Source organism: Triticum urartu, chromosome 4A, assembly GCF_056163025.1.
Source record: "Triticum urartu cultivar PI428250 chromosome 4A, HENAU_Tu73, whole genome shotgun sequence".
Lineage (NCBI taxonomy): Eukaryota > Viridiplantae > Streptophyta > Magnoliopsida > Poales > Poaceae > Triticum > Triticum urartu.
Window position 1 is genome coordinate 564,805,659 of NC_141876.1, and position 17,821 is coordinate 564,823,479.

The window sequence follows — 17,821 nt, forward strand, 5'->3', positions numbered from 1 at the left end:
ATCCCAAGAGGAGATGACAACTTCTCCACAATGATGGCCTCGACTTATTGAAACAAGGTGTAATTTGGAGAGTTGTCGATGGGGCCAGTATAAACATATGGAGAGATAATTGGATCCCTAGGGAGTCTGGCCTAAAGATTACCGCTAAGAAAAATAGAACGAGGATTAAATGGGTGTCTGAGTTATTCATGACAGATTCTAGGAGGTGAGATGAGAATTTGATCAGGCACTTATTTTATCCTCATGATGCAGATGAAATCTTAAAGCTACGTACTCGGGATTTGGGTGAAGGGGGCCTTATTGCTTGGCATTGTGAGAAAAGTGGCATATTTTCTACAAAGAGTGCGTATAGGCTCGCACTGAATATCAGGGACTCAACAGTTAGTTTGGGGAATTCTAGTGGAGAAGTTAATGTAGAGAGGAGGATCTGGAATATTATCTAGAGAGCTAATGTTCCTCAGAAGATTAGAATTTTTGCCTGAAGAGTTGCTTCAAACAGTTTGGTAGTTCAAGTTAACAAAGTTAAGCATCATCAAACCATCCTGAGTACATGTACAATATGTGGTGTGGAGGATGAATGCACTTTTCATGCCTTGGTGAGTTGTCCAAAGGCTTGTGCATTTTGGATGGCTTTGAGAAACGTGTGGAATTTACCAGCCGAAGGGCTTCTCAAAAATACGGGGCCAGATTGGCTCCTTATTTTACCGGATCAATTAAATTCGTTGGCGCGTGAGCAAACTATATTGATGTTGTGGAGAGCTTGGCATTTAAGAAATGATCTGATTTTTGGTAAAGGTAAAGAAGAACCTATCTCAGCTTCTGTGAATTTTGTACAAAATTACTGGGCTTCCTTTTCTTCTTGCCACGCAAAACCGCAGGGAGTGATAAGTAATAAAGGCAAGGAACTGGGGGATAACATTCGGGCTTTGAATAAGTATGAAGAGGAGTTCTGTTGGTTGTCAACCTCTCAACGAGGAGTGCTATAAGATTAATGTAGATGCAAGTTTTGTGGAGGCAATCAACCCTGCGAGTATATTTTGGAACGGAGCATAGTACTACTTCTCTCTTTATGTGTGCCAAAGTTAAATTATGTTTAGATGTGTGTGCCACTACTATGTCTGGCCCGGCCGTCACTGCAACCGAATTAACGAGTTAATGAAAGCGACACCACAATCCACTTACACCGGAGAGAAGACAGAAATGCCCCCTGAACTCCATTTCCGAGCACGATAGATTCTTCCCTTCCTTCGGTCTCCATTCCATTCCATTCCTGCGACGCTTGATTGAATTGAACCTAACAACGCCCGAATCCATCGATTCTTCCATTTCCAATCCCCCGACTCCTTCAAAACCCACAAATCCCCAGATCCTGGATCGAAATTAGGAGCAAAGGCAGCGCCTTTGCGTCTCTCCTCGTCCGCCTTGGCGCGCGCCACCGGGGACGCGCGCTAGCCGGCAGCGCCGCGCGGAGGAGACGCGCGCCGGCTCCGACCTCCGGCTCTGTTCGCATCGATTTACTGATGCCCGCGGCCGTCATGGCGAAAGAAACGGTGCTCGTCCGGTAGTCTGACCATGCTCAAAATCCGTTCGGCGAAATGCCCCTGGGCGTCCGTCGGCGCGGCCGGCGCCCTCGTGATGCTCGTCACCGCCGTCCATGTATTCATGGTGCCGATCCTCCCCTCGTCCCTGGATTTCTCGGGCGCTCGCCGCAGCGTCCACCACCGGCCGAGGAACGTGCTCCCGGGCGCTGGGGTTGTGGACTCACGCCTCAGGGCTCGGTTTCCTGCCGATTCATACGAAGCCGTGACGTTCCGTGCCGCGCCGTGGAAGGCCGAGATCGGGAGGTGGCTCGCTGGGTGCCATGCCGAATCATCAGCTGTCAACATTACTGAAGTGTGCACTAGGCTTTTTCACTCATCAGTGTACTCCGATTTAGCTTTGCCTTGGGTTAATCTTGTTGTTATTTCTGGACAGGCTATTGGCACAAAGAGGTGCGAGAAAGACTGCAGTGGAAATGGTGTGTGCAACTATGACCTGGGGGAATGCAGATGCTTCCATGGATATGCTGGTTAGTCTTACTTTGTCAGGCCCAACTAATGCTGGTAGTCTTGCTCACTGGTCACTTGTTGTCCATCGCATCTCATTTTGATAGGGGATTTTTGTAGATCTGATAGTTCTTTGGACCTGGACAAACTTGGTATGGAAACAAAGGCGAGCGAGAAAAATGATAAAAAGAGGTTACTTCATAGGGCCGAAAGCACGAGAGACTAGCTCCGGGTGTTTATATTGGACATAATAATAACACTTACATATCTCACTAGCCATATACATCTGCGAGTGGGCTTATGTAATAAAAGAGTGCACATCCCTGGTCTGTAGTTAAGCGGTTGAGGGCATCCTGTGCTTCTGCAAAAGGATACATAATGTTCAGTTTTCGCGGTCATCAATGTAGGATTGTAGGAATGTTGCATTAAGTCTCAAATATTTAATCTGTTCTGTGACCATTATCAGATATGCTTGAATCGGGAATGAACTTGTGCATTAATAAGCTGTTACATTTTAGTTAGAGGGCTATTGTCTTACTTGTCTACCTTTTTGTGGAATATAAGCAGTTAATGGCATGTTCGTTTTTTTAGTAATAGTTAACAAAAAAGGCAACTCTTTTGTTTCTAAAGGAAGGAGCATATGCATTATGTGCTATGGCAAGGTGGGGTTGTCTACTGTTCCCTTGGTCGTATTGATTTGTTTTTTGTCAACCTTTCCCTTCTAACATTTTAATTATAACAATTTTGTTTATCAAGTAACCATATGGCTTTGTTAATACAGGAAAAGGATGTGAGAGGGTTCTGAAGTTGGAGTGCAACCTCCCAAGTTCCCCAGAATGGCCTGTAGGACCCTGGATAGTTTCCATATGTCCAGCCCAGTGTGACACAACCAGGACAATGTGCTTTTGTGGACCAGGAACAAAATACCCGGATCGCCCTGTGGCAGAAGCTTGCGGCTTTAAAACAATGTAAGAGTATCATATGCACTGATTTTGATTATTTTTTTATGCTTCAGAATGTGTACCATTGATACTGTAGTATTATTGAACACCTTTAGTTCATCCTTCTAGCGTGCCTGCAAAACCTGATGACCCGAAGCTTACCGACTGGACAACACCTGATCCAGATGTATTCACAACAAACAGCAGTAAGCTAGGATGGTGCAATGTGGACCCTGAGGATGCATATTCTTCCAAAGTGAAGTTTAAAGAAGAATGTCATTGCAAATATGATGGACTCTGGGGGCAGTTTTGTGAGACACATGTTGAATGCATTTGTATTAACCAGTGTTCCGGACATGGACATTGTCGTGGTGGTTTCTGTCAGGTATGTCTTGGGCAAAGTTTTTTGTGGTATTTATCATGAAAATACCGTGACATGCTGTTCTGTATTCGTAACCTGTGTTATGATCTAATTGAGGATTTCTTTCAGTGCGACAGTGGATATTTTGGGATTGATTGCAGCATCCCATCGGCTTATTCAGTTGCATATGAATGGCCCTCATGGCTCCAAGCACCAGTGAACCTACCAGACCTAAAAAATTTAAGCAATATCCCCATCAATGTCAATGCTGTTGTTGAGAAAAAAAGACCACTAATATATGTGTACGATTTGCCAGCTGAGTTTGACAGTCATCTTCTTGAAGTAAGTCTAGACCACAAGTTTTGCTCCCTGTTTTCTTCTCTTCATGAAGTTTTGCTGCAGCTTTGACATCGCAGGATATGTTCTATTGCAGGGACGACATTACAAGTTAGAGTGTGTGAACAGAATATATGATGAAAAGAACAGAACTATATGGACGCGGCAACTGTATGGTGCTCAGGTTTGCTAAACTTGTCAACTAGCAGATATGGAATGTTGGTAGCTCCATGTTTATAGTAACAACAATCGCGTTTACAAGGGCACAAGAAGATCTGAGACATGTTTTATTTTTCATATAGATGGCACTCTATGAGAGCATTCTTGCTAGCCCTCACCGCACACTGAATGGGGATGAAGCTGATTATTTCTATGTGCCGGTTCTTGACTCTTGTCTAATAACTAGATCCGATGATGCCCCACACCTGCAGATGCCGGTAACCATTATCATCAAGATGTTGTACTATAGTTGGCAATGTTTCTCCTTCAGTAATTGAGTTCTAATTTTAGGAGGACCTGCGCCTCAGGAGTTACCATACTCTTGAGTACTACAGAAAGGCTTATGATCACATAGCTCAGAGGTATCCTTACTGGAACCGCACTTCTGGAAGAGACCATATTTGGGTGGGTGTTTACATGAAATTGATAGTACAATGATCCTTGCATAACCAATAACCTGTACTTTCAACTTACAAAAAAAAAAACAGTTCTTTTCGTGGGATGAAGGTGCCTGCTATGCTCCAAAGGAGATCTGGAACAGCATGATGCTTGTCCACTGGGGAAATACCAACACAAAACATGAAAAATCAACGACTGCTTATTGGGCTGACAACTGGGATGATATTCCTTTGGATAGAAGAGGCAACCATCCATGTTTCGATCCGAGAAAGGACCTCGTGCTTCCAGCATGGAAGGAGCCTAACCCAGGGGCCATCTGGTTAAAACTATGGGCAAGGTATGTCTCAATGCCTGAACTTAGAGATGTGCCTTTTAACTACTGGAATGTTTAGACCCTCACTGTACAACTTTTTGCAGGCCAAGGATCAATCGTACAACACTTTTTTATTTCAATGGTAATCTAGGACCAGCCTATGAAGAGGGTCGCCGTGAAGACACGTATGTATATATATATATGTGTCTGTCAATATATGTGACCAAATTGTATATTAATCTGCTTCCTCTGTATAACACAGGTATAGCATGGGGATTAGGCAAAAGCTGGCAGCTGAATTCGGTTCAACACCAAACAAGCAAGGGAAGCTTGGAAGGCAGCATACAGCCAACGTAACAGTTACGTACGTAAAATCTGAGATGTATTATGAGGAACTAGCAAGCTCCATTTTCTGTGGTGTCCTGCCAGGGGATGGCTGGAGTGGGCGCATGGAAGACAGCATGCTTCAAGGATGCATTCCTGTCATAATACAGGTGCTACAACGCCATCCTATAGTCCTATGATGTGTATCTGACAAGACTTAACAACAGAGCAACTAACTGTGTGATCATACCTATCTGCTTCCATTGCTTACACTGTAGGATGGAATATTTCTTCCGTACGAGAATGTGCTTAATTACAACAGTTTTGCAGTCCGCATAGAAGAAGATGAGATCCCCAACCTCATGAGAGTCCTCCAAGTAGGTTCTATTTTTTGCTTTCCTTTTCTCTTCTTATGTGCGTTACCTGTGCAGTGTACTCACCGTTTTCATCTCACCAGGGAATAAACGATACACAGATAGATTTTATGTTAGGAAATGTTCGCCAGATCTGGCAGAGATTCTTTTATCGCGACACCATGTTGCTAGAGGCAGAGAGGCAGAAAAAACTGTTTGCTGAAGAGGAGGCGGCCTGGTCAGTCGAGGTTTCGAAACTAGAAGATGGTGATGATGTCTTTGCAACTTTCATACAGGTAACTTCTGAAAATTCCGAGCAAAGCTTCTCCATTTAGTTTTTATGGTGGAAACCTCATGATAATGATCATTGGCGTCAATCCCACATTCATTACCATAAGCAATATTTGTAATTTTCATTTTCGTCCCGAGGCAAAGCATTATGCATTGTGTGCTCACATTGCCGGATCATACTAGAGCCAGTCGTTCTGTCGTCATTCCTGATTTGCTGAGGAGGAATGTCTTTTTTACAGGTATTGCATTACAAGTTATACAATGACCCATGGCGGCAAGGTCTCCTCCTAGAAAAGGAAACCGGTTTGCCGAGCATCTGCTCAAAGGCTTCCTGAAGTGCTCCGCGGATGTTGCGGCTGTGGCGATAGGCTTAGGATAGGCGTACTCACTCTCTTGATCCCATGTGAAAAAAATTCGGTACATATGGTCCTCCAAAGGGATGATCTGATAATGGAAATGGGACTCGCCTTTTCATTTTTGGTTTCCTTTGAACAGATTATTGCTGTTTTGACAGAAGATAATCCAGACCATTCTCTGGAAAAAGGGATAGATCACAGCAACCTTGTGTGTTGAGCCAAAACTGATACACCAAACAAATTGGAAGCAAATGTGATGTAGTATATGGTAATTTTATTTTGTACCGCTGTCGGGCTGTATCTTTTTGTCCCTGCGCTGGAAGCTACTAGAGCTGGTCAAACTAGCTATAGGAGGGAGGGCTCAGGAATCACGCGGCGTGTGCAAAAACATGGACACATGCTGCACCCGTCCGTCCGACGTGGACGAGAAGCATGTGAAGAGCGCGCTCGTGAGAGCCCCAAATGCTGTGAGGTGGATCTTTATTTATACCATCTCGCATTCATGCCATTCCATCTTATCAGCATGGATGATAATGCTGCATCGACATACATGTCCTGCAAGCCCTAGCCGTACGTACATACGTACGTTCCACGGATGAATATGCTTGGTGCTTTGTGATCTTTTTTTTTTCATTTTGCCGATGCACATCGGTAGTGAAACAACCAGCACTTAACTTGAATTAGACAAACCCAAGTTGATAGTGATAGTTCATTTTTCTATTTTATATATTGTTGGTTTCAGGAAGTACTTCTCACTTGTGCCAAAAGGTCCTGGGTTTGACGCGCCCTCTCTGCATTGCCTTGTGCAGGGGAATGGTTTACCTTTGTATATTCCTCCCCAGACCCCACCTAGTATGGAGTTTCAAGCATTGGGTCTGTCTTTTTTTAGAATGGTCTGTCCTTTTCTTTATACAGGATAGTTGGCCAGACTTGCAGCCCGGTAGTGATAGGATTTATTTAGCAGTTGAAGGATTACAATGAGAAGATCATGATGCAACCAACACGTGGTACTCACATCCGTTCTACCGTAATTAAGCTACACTATGTGCAACCCTGTTCTATTATTCATGTTTGTGAACTATAAAAATATCCAGAATGTTTTAATAATGTTCATGAATTTTTTAAAATGTTCATGATTTTTAATAAATATTCATGAATTAAAATGAAATCTGAAAATAAAAAACAAGAAAGGAAAACGCCAAAAGAAAAACAATTAAAACCGACAAAAACATTTGAAAAAATAGGTAATACCTTTTCAAAACCAAGAAAACCGACCAACCCATTACATCTATATAGGTGTGTGTTACTATCAGCCAGCAGCGCACACCCTTACACGCGAGGCACACAATGACCCATAGGCTCCGATGCACCAGGAGGCTCCAAATTTAGAGAGCTTAGTATCTTAATTAATAGACAGATTCAACAAGTAATGCTTCACCATCAAAATTACCTCCGTCATTTCGGATCATAGCACCATACTTGCATCGACTAAACGCATATAACAGTAAGTTGTCCAGCCTAAGGGCATCTTCTTCGTGGACCTCTACTTTTGCCCTCAAATGTCTAGCCTTGATATGGAAACTTGCTAAGTGGTAATTTTTTTTGGAGAAACCTTGTAATTAAACAAGGTTCTCGAACTAGAATACAAACAAAAAGGATATGTGCAGAGAGACTCAATGAAAGTTGTTCTAAAAAATCGACCAGACGGTCCTAACAATATTTAGACGTCCAACATGGGCCCCTATTTTGGGCCAGACACGTCGTCCAAAATCGCCTAGTCCAGCCTCAAATTGAGGGGCGGTTGTAGGGGGAGTTCGGACGTCCACCACCTCGGCCTGACGGCCCCTCCCCCACCATCCTTTTTCACACCCCACCCATCTCACTCTCACTTCACTTCCCTACCAAACCCCTAGCCACCAGTCGCTACCACGCCAGGACCATGGATTCAGGAGGAGCTTTTGATGCGTGGAGACACATCATTGCCGCAAACTCGCCCTGCGGCTGCGTCTCGCCGCCACAGGTCTCCGAAGTCGTCATCCTCAGTCACTTCATCCGTCATCAAGGAGGAGCCAGTTGATGAAGATGATGATGGCCTCGATGTTGGGGAACATAGTAATTTCAAAAATTTCCTACGCACACGCAAGATCATGGTGATGCATAGCAACGAGAGGGGAGAGTGTGATCTACGTACCCTTGTAGACCGACAGCGGAAGCGTTAGCACAACGCGGTTGATGTAGTCGTACGTCTTCACGGCCCGACCGATCAAGCACCGAAACTACGGCACCTCCGAGTTTTAGCACACGTTCAGCTCGATGATGATCCCCGGACTCCGATCCAGCAAAGTGTCAGGGAAGAGTTCCGTCAGCACGACGGCGTGGTGACGATCTTGATGTTCTACCGTTGCAGGGCTTCGCCTAAGTACCGCTACAATATTATCGAGGATTATGGTGGAAGGGGGCACCGCACACGGCTAAGAAAACGATCACGTGGATCAACTTGTGTGTCTAGGGGTGCCCCCTGCCCCCGTATATAAAGGAGCAAGGGGAGGAGGCCGGCCGGCCCTATAGGCGCGCCAAGGAGGAGTCCTCCTAGTAGGAGGGGGAAGGAAGTGGGGAGGGAGAAGGAAAGGGGGGCGCCGCCCCCCCCCCCCTCCTAGTCCAATTCGGACCAAGGGGGAGGAGGCGCGCGGCCCACCTTGGCTGCCCTTCTCTCTCTCCACTAAGGCCCATATGGCCCATTACTTCTCCTAGGGGGGTTCCGGTAACCCTCCGGTACTCCGGTTTTCTCCGAAATCACCCGGAACACTTCCGGTGTCCGAATATAGTCGTCCAATATATCAATCTTTATGTCTCGACCATTTTGAGACTCCTCGTTATGTCCGTGATCACATCCGGGACTCCGAACTAACTTCGGTACATCAAAACTCATAAACTCATAATATAACTGTCATCGAAATCTTAAGCATGCGGACCCTACGGGTTCGAGAACAATGTAGACATGACCGAGACATGTCTCCGGTCAATAACCAATAGCGGAACCTGGATGCTCATATTGGCTCCTACATATTCTACGAAGATCTTTATTGGTCAGACCGCATAACAACATACGTTGTTCCCTTTGTCATCGGTATGTTACTTGCCCGAGATTCGATCGTCGGTATCTCAATACCTAGTTCAATCTCGTTACCGACAAGTCTCTTTACTCGTTTCGTAATACATCATCTCGGAACTAACTCATTAGTTGCAATGCTTGCAAGGCTTATGTGATGTGCATTACCGAGAGGGCCCAGAGATACCTCTCTAACAATCGGAGTGACAAACCCTAATCTCGAAATACGCCAACCCAACATGTGCCTTTGGAGACACCTGTAGAGCTCCTTTATAATCACCCAGTTACGTTGTGACGTTTGGTAGCACACAAAGTGTTCCTCCGGTAAACGGGAGTTGCATAATCTCATAGTCATAGGAACATGTATAAGTCATGAAGAAAGCAATAGCAACATACTAAACGATCGAGTGCTAAGCTAACAGAATGGGTCAAGTCAATCACATCATTCTCCTAATGATGTGATCCCGTTAATCAAATAACAATTCTTTGTCTATGGTTAGGAAACATAACCATCTTTGATTAACGAGCTAGTCAAGTAGAGGCATACTAGTGACACTCTGTTTGTCTATGTATTCACACATGTATTATGTTTCCGGTTAATACAATTCTAGCATGAATAATAAACATTTATCATGAAATAAGGAAATAAATAATAACTTTATTATTGCCTCTAGGGCATATTTCCTTCAGTCTCCCACTTGCACTAGAGTCAATAATCTAGTTCACATTGCCATGTGATTTAACACCAATAGTTCACGTCATTATGTGACCAACACTCAAAGGGTTTACTAGAGTCAATAATCTAGTTCACATCGCTATGTGATTAACACCCAAAGAGTACTAACGTGTGATCATGTTTTGCCTGTGAGAGAGGTTTAGTCAACGGGTCTGCCATATTCAGATCCGTATGTATTTTGCAAATTTCTATGTCAACAATGCTCTGCACGGAGCTACTCTAGCTAATTGCTCCCACTTTCAATATGCATCCAGATTGAGACTTAGAATCATCTGGATTAGTGTCAAAGTTTGCATCGACGTAACCCTTTACGACGAACCTTTTGTCACCTCCATAATCGAGAAACATATCCTTATTCCACTAAGGATTATTTTGACCGCTGTCCAGTGATCTACTCCTAGATCACTTTGGTACCTCCCTGCTAGACTTATAGCAAGACACACATCAGGTCTGGTACACAGCATTGCATACATGATAGAGCCTATGGCTGAAGCATAGGGAACATCTTTCATTTTCTCTCTATCTTCTGCATTGGTCGGGCATTGAGTCTTACTCAATTTCACACATTGTAACACAGGCAAGAATCCTTGTTTTGCTTGATCCATTTTGAACTTCTTCAAAATTTTGTCAAGGTATGTGCTTTGTGAAAGTCCAATTAAGCGTCTTGATCTATCTCTATAGATCTTAATGCCCAATATGTAAGCAGCTTCACTGAGGTCTTTCATTGAAAAACTCTTATTCAAGTATCCCTTTATGCTATTCAGAAATTCTATATCATTTCCGATTAGTAATATGTCATCTACATATAATATCAGAAATGCTACAGAGCTCCCACTCACTTTCTTGTAAATACAGGCTTCTCCAAAAGTTTGTACAAAACCAAATGCTTTGATCACACTATCAAAGCGTTTATTCCAACTCCGAGAAGTTTGCACCAGTCCATAAATGGATCGCTGGAGCTTGCATACTTTGTTAGCTCCCTTTGGATCGACCAAACCTTTCGGTTGCATCATATACAACTCTTCTTCCAGAAATCCATTCAGGAATGCAGTTTTTACATCCATCTGCCAAATTTCATAATTATAAAATGCGGCAATTGCTAACATGATTCGGACAGACTTAAGCATCGCTATGGGTGAGAAGGTCTCATCGTAGTCAATCCCTTGAACTTGTCGAAAACCTTTTGCGATAAGTCGAGCTTTTGTAGACAGTAATATTACCGTCAGCGTCAGTCTTCTTCTTAAAGATCCATTTATTCTCAATTGCTTGCCGATCACTGGGCAAGTCAACCAAAGTCCATACTTTGTTCTCATACATGGATCCCATCTCAGATTTTATGGCTTCAAGCCATTTTGCGAAATCTGGGCTCATCATCGCTTCCTCATAGTTCGTAGGTTCATCATGGTCAAATAACATGACCTCCAGAACATGATTACCGTACCACTCTGGTGCGGATCTCACTCTGGTTTACCTACGAGATTCGGTAGTAACTTGATCTGAAGTTACATGATCATCATCATTAGCTTCCTCACTAATTGGTGTAGTAGTCACAAGAACAAATTTCTGTGATGAACTACTTTCCAATAAGGGAGAAGGTACAATTACCTTATCAAGTTTTCTACTTTCCTCCCGCTCACTTCTTTCGAGAGAAACTCCTTCTCTGGAAAGGATCCATTCTCAGCAACGAATATCTTGCTTCGGATCTGTGATAGAAGGTGTACCCAACATTTTCTTTTGGGTATCCTATGAAGACGCACTTCTCCGATTTGGGTTTGAGCTTATCAGGATGAAACTTTTTCATATAAGCATCGCAACCCCAAACTTTAAGAAATGACAACTTTGGTTTCTTGCCAAACCACGATTCTTACGGTGCCGTCTCATCGGATTTAGATGGTGCCCTTTTTAATGTGAATGCAGCTGTTTCTAATGCATAACCCCAAAACTATAGTGGTAAATCGGTAAGAAACATCATAGATTGCACTATATCCAATGAAGTACGGTTATGACATTCGGACACACCATTATGCTGTGGTGTTCCAGGTGGCATGAATTTGTAAAACTATTCCACATTGTTTTAATTGAAGACCAAACTCGTAACTCAAATATTCGTCTCCGCGATCAGATCGTGGAAACCTTATCTTCTTGTCATGATGATTTTCCACTTCACTCTGAAATTCTTTGAACTGTTCAAATGTTTCAGACTTATGTTTCATCAAGTAGATATACCCATATCTACTTAAATCATCTGTGAAGGTCAGAAAATAACGATACCCGCCGCGAGCCTCAACACTCATCGGATCGCATACATCAGTATGTTTTATTTCCAATAAGTCAGTTGCTCGCTCCATTGTTCCGGAGAACGGCGTTTTAGTCATCTTGCCCATGAGGCATGGTTCGCAAGCATCAAGTGATTCATAATCAAGTGATTCCAAAAACCCATCAGCATGGAGTTTCTTCATGCGCTTTACACCAATATGACCTAAACGGCAGTGCCACAAATAAGTTGCACTATCATTATTAACTTTGCATCTTTTGGTTTCAATATTATGAATATGTGTATCACTACGATCGAGATCCAATGAACCATTTTCATTGGGTGTGTGACCATATAAGGTTTTATTCATGTAAACAGAATAACAATTTATTCTCTTACTTAAATGAATAACCGTATTGCAATAAACATGATCAAATCATATTTATGCTCAACGCAAACACCAAATAACACTTATTTAGGTTCAACACTAATCCCGAAAGTATAGGGAGTGTGCGATGATGATCATATCAATCTTGGAACTACTTCAAACACACATCGTCACCTTACCCTTAACTAGTCTCTGTTCATTCTGTAACTCCCGATTCAAGTTACTAATCTTAGCAACTGAACTAGTACCAAATATTGAGGGGTTGCTATGAACACTGGTAAAGTACACATCAATAACATGTATATCAAATATACCTTTGTTTACTTTGCCATCCTTTCTTATCCGCCAAATACTTGGGTAGTTCCGCTTCCAGTGACCAGTCCCTTTGCAGTAGAAGCACTTAGTCTCAGGCTTAGGACCATACTTGGGCTTCTTCACTTGAGCAGCAACTTGCTTGCTGTTCTTCTTGAAGTTCCCCTTTTTTCCTTTGCCCTTTTCTTGAAACTTGTGGTCTCGTCAACCATCAACACTTGATGTTTTTCTTGATTTCTACCTTCGTCAATTTCAGCATTACGAAGAGCTTGGGAATCGTTTCCGTTATCCCTTGCATATCATAGTTCATCACGAAGTTCTACTAACTTGGTGATGGTGACTAGAGAATTCTGTCAATCACTATTTTATCTGGAATATTAACTCCCACTTGATTCAAGCGATTGTAGTACCCAGACAATTTGAGCACATGCTCACTAGTTGAGCGATTCTCCTCCATCTTTTAGCTATAGAACTTATTGGAGACTTCATATCTCTCAACTCGGGTATTTGCTTGAAATATTAACTTCAACTCCTGGAACATCTCATATGGTCCATGACGTTCAAAACGTCTTTGAAGTCCCGATTCTAAGCCGTTAAGCATGGTGCACTAAACTATCAAGTAGTCATCATATTGAGCTAGCCAAACGTTCATAATGTCTGCATCTGCTCCTGCAATAGGTCTATCACCTAGCGGTGCATCAAGGACATAATTCTTCTGTGCAGCAATGAGGATAACCTCAGATCATGGATCCAATCCGCATCATTGCTACTAACATCTTTCAACACAATTTTCTCTAGGAACATATCAAAATAAACACAGGGGAGCTAAACGCGAGCTATTGATCTACAACATAGATATGCTAATACTACCAGGACTAAGTTCATGATAAATTAAAGTTCAATTAATCATATTACTTAAGAACTCCCACTTAGATAGACATCCCTCTAATTCTCTAAGTGATCACGTGATCCAAATCAACTAAACCATGTCTGATCATCATGTGAGATGGAGTAGTTTCATTGGTGAACATCACTATGTTGATCATATCTACTATATGATTCACGCTCGACCTTCCGGTCTCCGTGTTTCGAGGCCATATCTGTATATGCTTGGCTCGTCAAGTATAACCTGAGTATTCTGCGTGTGCAACTGTTTTGCACCCGTTGTATTTGAACGTAGAGCCTATCACACCTGATCATCACGTGGTGTCTCAGCACGAAGAACTTTCGCAACGGTGCATACTCAGGGAGAACACTTCTTGATAATTAGTGAGAGATCATCTTAAAATGCTACCGTCAATCAAAGCAAGATAAGATGTATAAAAGATAAACATCACATGCAATCAATATAAGTGATATGATATGGCCATCATCATCTTGTGCTTGTGATCTCCATCTTCGAAGCACCGTCGTGATCACCATCGTCACCGGCGCGACACCTTGATCACCATCGTAGCATCATTGTCGTTTCGCCAATCTTATGCTTCCACGACTATCGCTACCGCTTAGTGATAAAGTAAAGCATTACAGGGCAATTGCATTGCATACAATAAAGCGACAATCATATGGCTCCTGCCAATTGCCGATAACTTGGTTACAAAACATGATCATCTCATACAATAAAATTTAGCATCATGCCTTGACCATATCACATCACAACATGCCCTGCAAAAACAAGTTAGACGTCCTCTACTTTGTTGTTGCAAGTTTTACGTGGCTGCTACGGGCTTAAGCAAGAACCAATCTTACCTACGCATCAAAAGCACAACGATAGTTTGTCAAGTTGGTGCTGTTTTAACCTTCGCAAGGACCGGGCGTAGCCACACTCGGTTCAACTAAAGTTGGAGAAACTGACACCCGCTAGCCACCTTGGTGCAAAGCACGTCGGGGGAACCGGTCTCGCGTAAGCGTACGCGTAATGTCGGTCCGGGCCGCTTCGTCCAACAATACCGCCGAACCAAAGTATGACATGCTGGTAAGCAGTATGACTTATATCGCCCACAACTCACTTGTGTTCTACTCGTGCATATAACATCAACACATAAAACCTAGGCTCTGATACCACTGTTGGGGAACGTAGTAATTTCAAAAAAATTCCTACGCATATGCAAGATCATGGTGATGCATAGCAACGAGAGGGGAGAGTGTGATCTACGTACCCTTGTAGACCGATAGCGGAAGCGTTAGCACAACGCGGTTGATGTAGTCGTACGTCTTCACGGCCCGACCGATCAAGCACCGAAACTACGGCACCTCCGAGTTTTAGCACACGTTCAGCTCGATGACGATCCCCGGACTCCGATCCAGCAAAGTGTCGGGGAAGAGTTTCGTCAGCACGACGGCATGGTGACGATCTTGATGTTCTACCGTTGCAGGGCTTCGCCTAAGCACCGCTACAATATTATCGAGGATTATGGTGGAAGAGGGCACCACACACGGCTAAGAAAACGATCACGTGGATCAACTTGTGTGTCTAGGGGTGCCCCCTGCCCCCGTATATAAAGGAGCAAGGGGAGGAGGCCGGCCGGCCCTATAGGCGCGCCAAGGAGGAGTCCTCCTCCTAGTAGGAGTAGGACTCCTACTAGGAGGGGGAAGGAAGTGGGGAGGGAGAAGGAAAGGGGGGCGCCGCCCCCCTCTCCTAGTCCAATTCGGACCAGGGGGGAGGAGGCGCGCGGCCCACCTTGGCTGCCCTTCTCTCTCTCCACTAAGGCCCAGATGGCCCATTACTTCTCCCGGGGGGTTCCGGTAACCCTCCGGTACTCCTGTTTTCTCTGAAATCACCCGGAACACTTCCGGTGTCCGAATATAGTCGTCCAATATATCAATCTTTATGTCTCGACCATTTCGAGACTCCTCGTTATGTCCGTGATCACATCTGGGACTCCGAACTAACTTCGGTACATCAAAACTCATAAACTCATAATATAACTATCATCGAAACCTTAAGCGTGCGGACCCTACGGGTTCGAGAACAATGTAGACATGACCGAGACATGTCTCCGGTGAATAACCAATAGCGGAACCTGGATGCCCATATTGGCTCCTACATATTCTACGAAGATCTTTATCGGTCAGACCGCATAACAACATACGTTGTTCCCTTTGTCATCGGTATGTTACTTGCCCGAGATTCGATCGTCGGTATCTCAATACCTAGTTCAATCTCGTTACCGGCAAGTCTCTTTACTCGTTTCGTAATACATCATCTCACAACTAACTCATTAGTTGCAATGCTTGCAAGGCTTATGTGATGTGCATTACCGAGAGGGCCCAGAGATACCTCTCCGACAATCGGAGTGACAAATCCTAATCTCGAAATACGCCAACCCAACATGTACCTTTGGAGACACCTGTAGAGCTCCTTTATAATCACCCAGTTACATTGTGACGTTTGGTAGCACACAAAGTGTTCCTCCGGTAAACGGGAGTTGCATAATCTCATAGTCATAGGAACATGTATAAGTCATGAAGAAAGCAATAGCAACATACTAAACGATCGAGTGCTAAGCTAACGGAATGGGTCAAGTCAATCACATCATTATCCTAATGATGTGATCCCGTTAATCAAATAACAACTCTTTGTCTATGGTTAGGAAACATAACCATCTTTGATTAACGAGCTAGTCAAGTAGAGGCATACTAGTGACACTCTGTTTGTCTATGTATTCACACATGTATTATGTTTCCGGTTAATACAATTATAGCATGAATAATAAACATTTATCATGAAATAAGGAAATAAATAATAACTTTATTATTGCCTCTAGGGTATATTTCCTTCACTCGACTGGGTCAAGCTCTCGGAGGGGGGATGAGGACCAACCGCTTCAGCCTGTGACGATAGACAACAAGTTCGACCAGTAACTCGGGTCGCGCTGCAGAACTTGTTGGTCGACCAGGGACCTCCGCGGTGCCATCCCCGGTGTGGAGCTGTGGCATCATACCGGACGTTGTCTGTCGTGAAGGTAGAGCAGGCATAGCCGCGCACCCGCCTCGAGTACTACCTCGATAGCAGCGGGTCACACAACACATCCTCGTCCTTGTTGGGGGGCTGACAATACCTCACCGGGGTAGAGTGGCGCTGTGCGCGACACTTGGCGGTGTTCACGAAGATGTGGATGTCGCCGCTACACATCATGGAGGACCCACGCTCGCAGAGGCCTAGGCCCTCAATCGGTCCAAAACCACCAAGGAGACGGATGTCGCTGCCGACTCAGGACCTCCGTATCTGGACTTGCCGAGTCGGAGCGCGAGCTCCGCCTAAAGGCCGAAAAGGAGCAACATAAGGTGGCAGGGGAGGCCAAGCGTTTGTGCCGCGAGCATGATGCTGTTGTCGGGGACAGATGTCGTGTAACTGGCCTGCTTTCACGACTGGTGATGTCTACTACACAACCTTCTTCTTGTAGACGTTGTTGGGCCTCCAAGTGCAGAGGTTTGTAGGACAGTAGCAAATTTTCCTCAAGTGGATGACCTAAGGTTTATCAATCCGTAGGAGGCGTAGGATGAAGATGGTCTCTCTCAAGCAACCCTGCAACCAAATAACAAAGAGTCTCTTGTGTCCCCAACACACCCAATGCAATGGTAAATTCTATAGGTGCACTAGTTCGGCGAAGAGATGGTGATACAAGTGCAATACGGATAGTAGATAATGGTTTTTGTAATCTGAAAATATAAAAACAGCAAAGTAACTAATGATAAAAGTGAGCACAAATGGTATTGCAATGTATTGAAACAAGGCCTAGGGTTCATACTTTCGCTAGTGCAAGTTCCCTCAACAATAATAACATAATTAGATCACATAACTATCCCTCAACATGCAACAAAGAGTCACTCCAAGGTCACTAATAGCGGAGAACGAACGAAGAGATTATGGTAGGGTACGAAACCACCTCAAGGTTATTCTTTCCAATTAATCCGTTGGGCTATTCCTATAAGTGCCACAAACAGCCCTAGAGTTCGTACTAGAATAACACCTTAAGACACAAATCAACCAAAACTCTAATGTCACCTCAAGTATCCGTGGGTATGATTATACGATATGCATCACACAATCTTAGATTCATCTATTCAACCAACACATAGAA

General features: G+C 43.9%; 1 protein-coding gene across 1 annotated transcript; it reads left to right on the forward strand.

Annotated features, from left to right (window-relative positions):
• The first annotated feature begins 1,158 nt into the window (after window positions 1–1,158).
• LOC125552794 (exostosin family protein) lies at window positions 1,159–6,218 on the forward strand. Its single transcript, XM_048716477.2, has 14 exons — window positions 1,159–1,893; window positions 1,975–2,068; window positions 2,827–3,013; window positions 3,116–3,371; window positions 3,477–3,689; window positions 3,781–3,867; window positions 3,986–4,120; window positions 4,194–4,307; window positions 4,391–4,638; window positions 4,719–4,799; window positions 4,877–5,108; window positions 5,217–5,315; window positions 5,396–5,587; window positions 5,822–6,218. Exons 1-14 carry the CDS (start codon window positions 1,573–1,575, stop codon window positions 5,915–5,917), a joined length of 2,355 nt encoding a protein of 784 aa, XP_048572434.2. The 5' UTR covers window positions 1,159–1,572; the 3' UTR covers window positions 5,918–6,218.
• The last annotated feature ends 11,603 nt before the right edge of the window (window positions 6,219–17,821 follow it).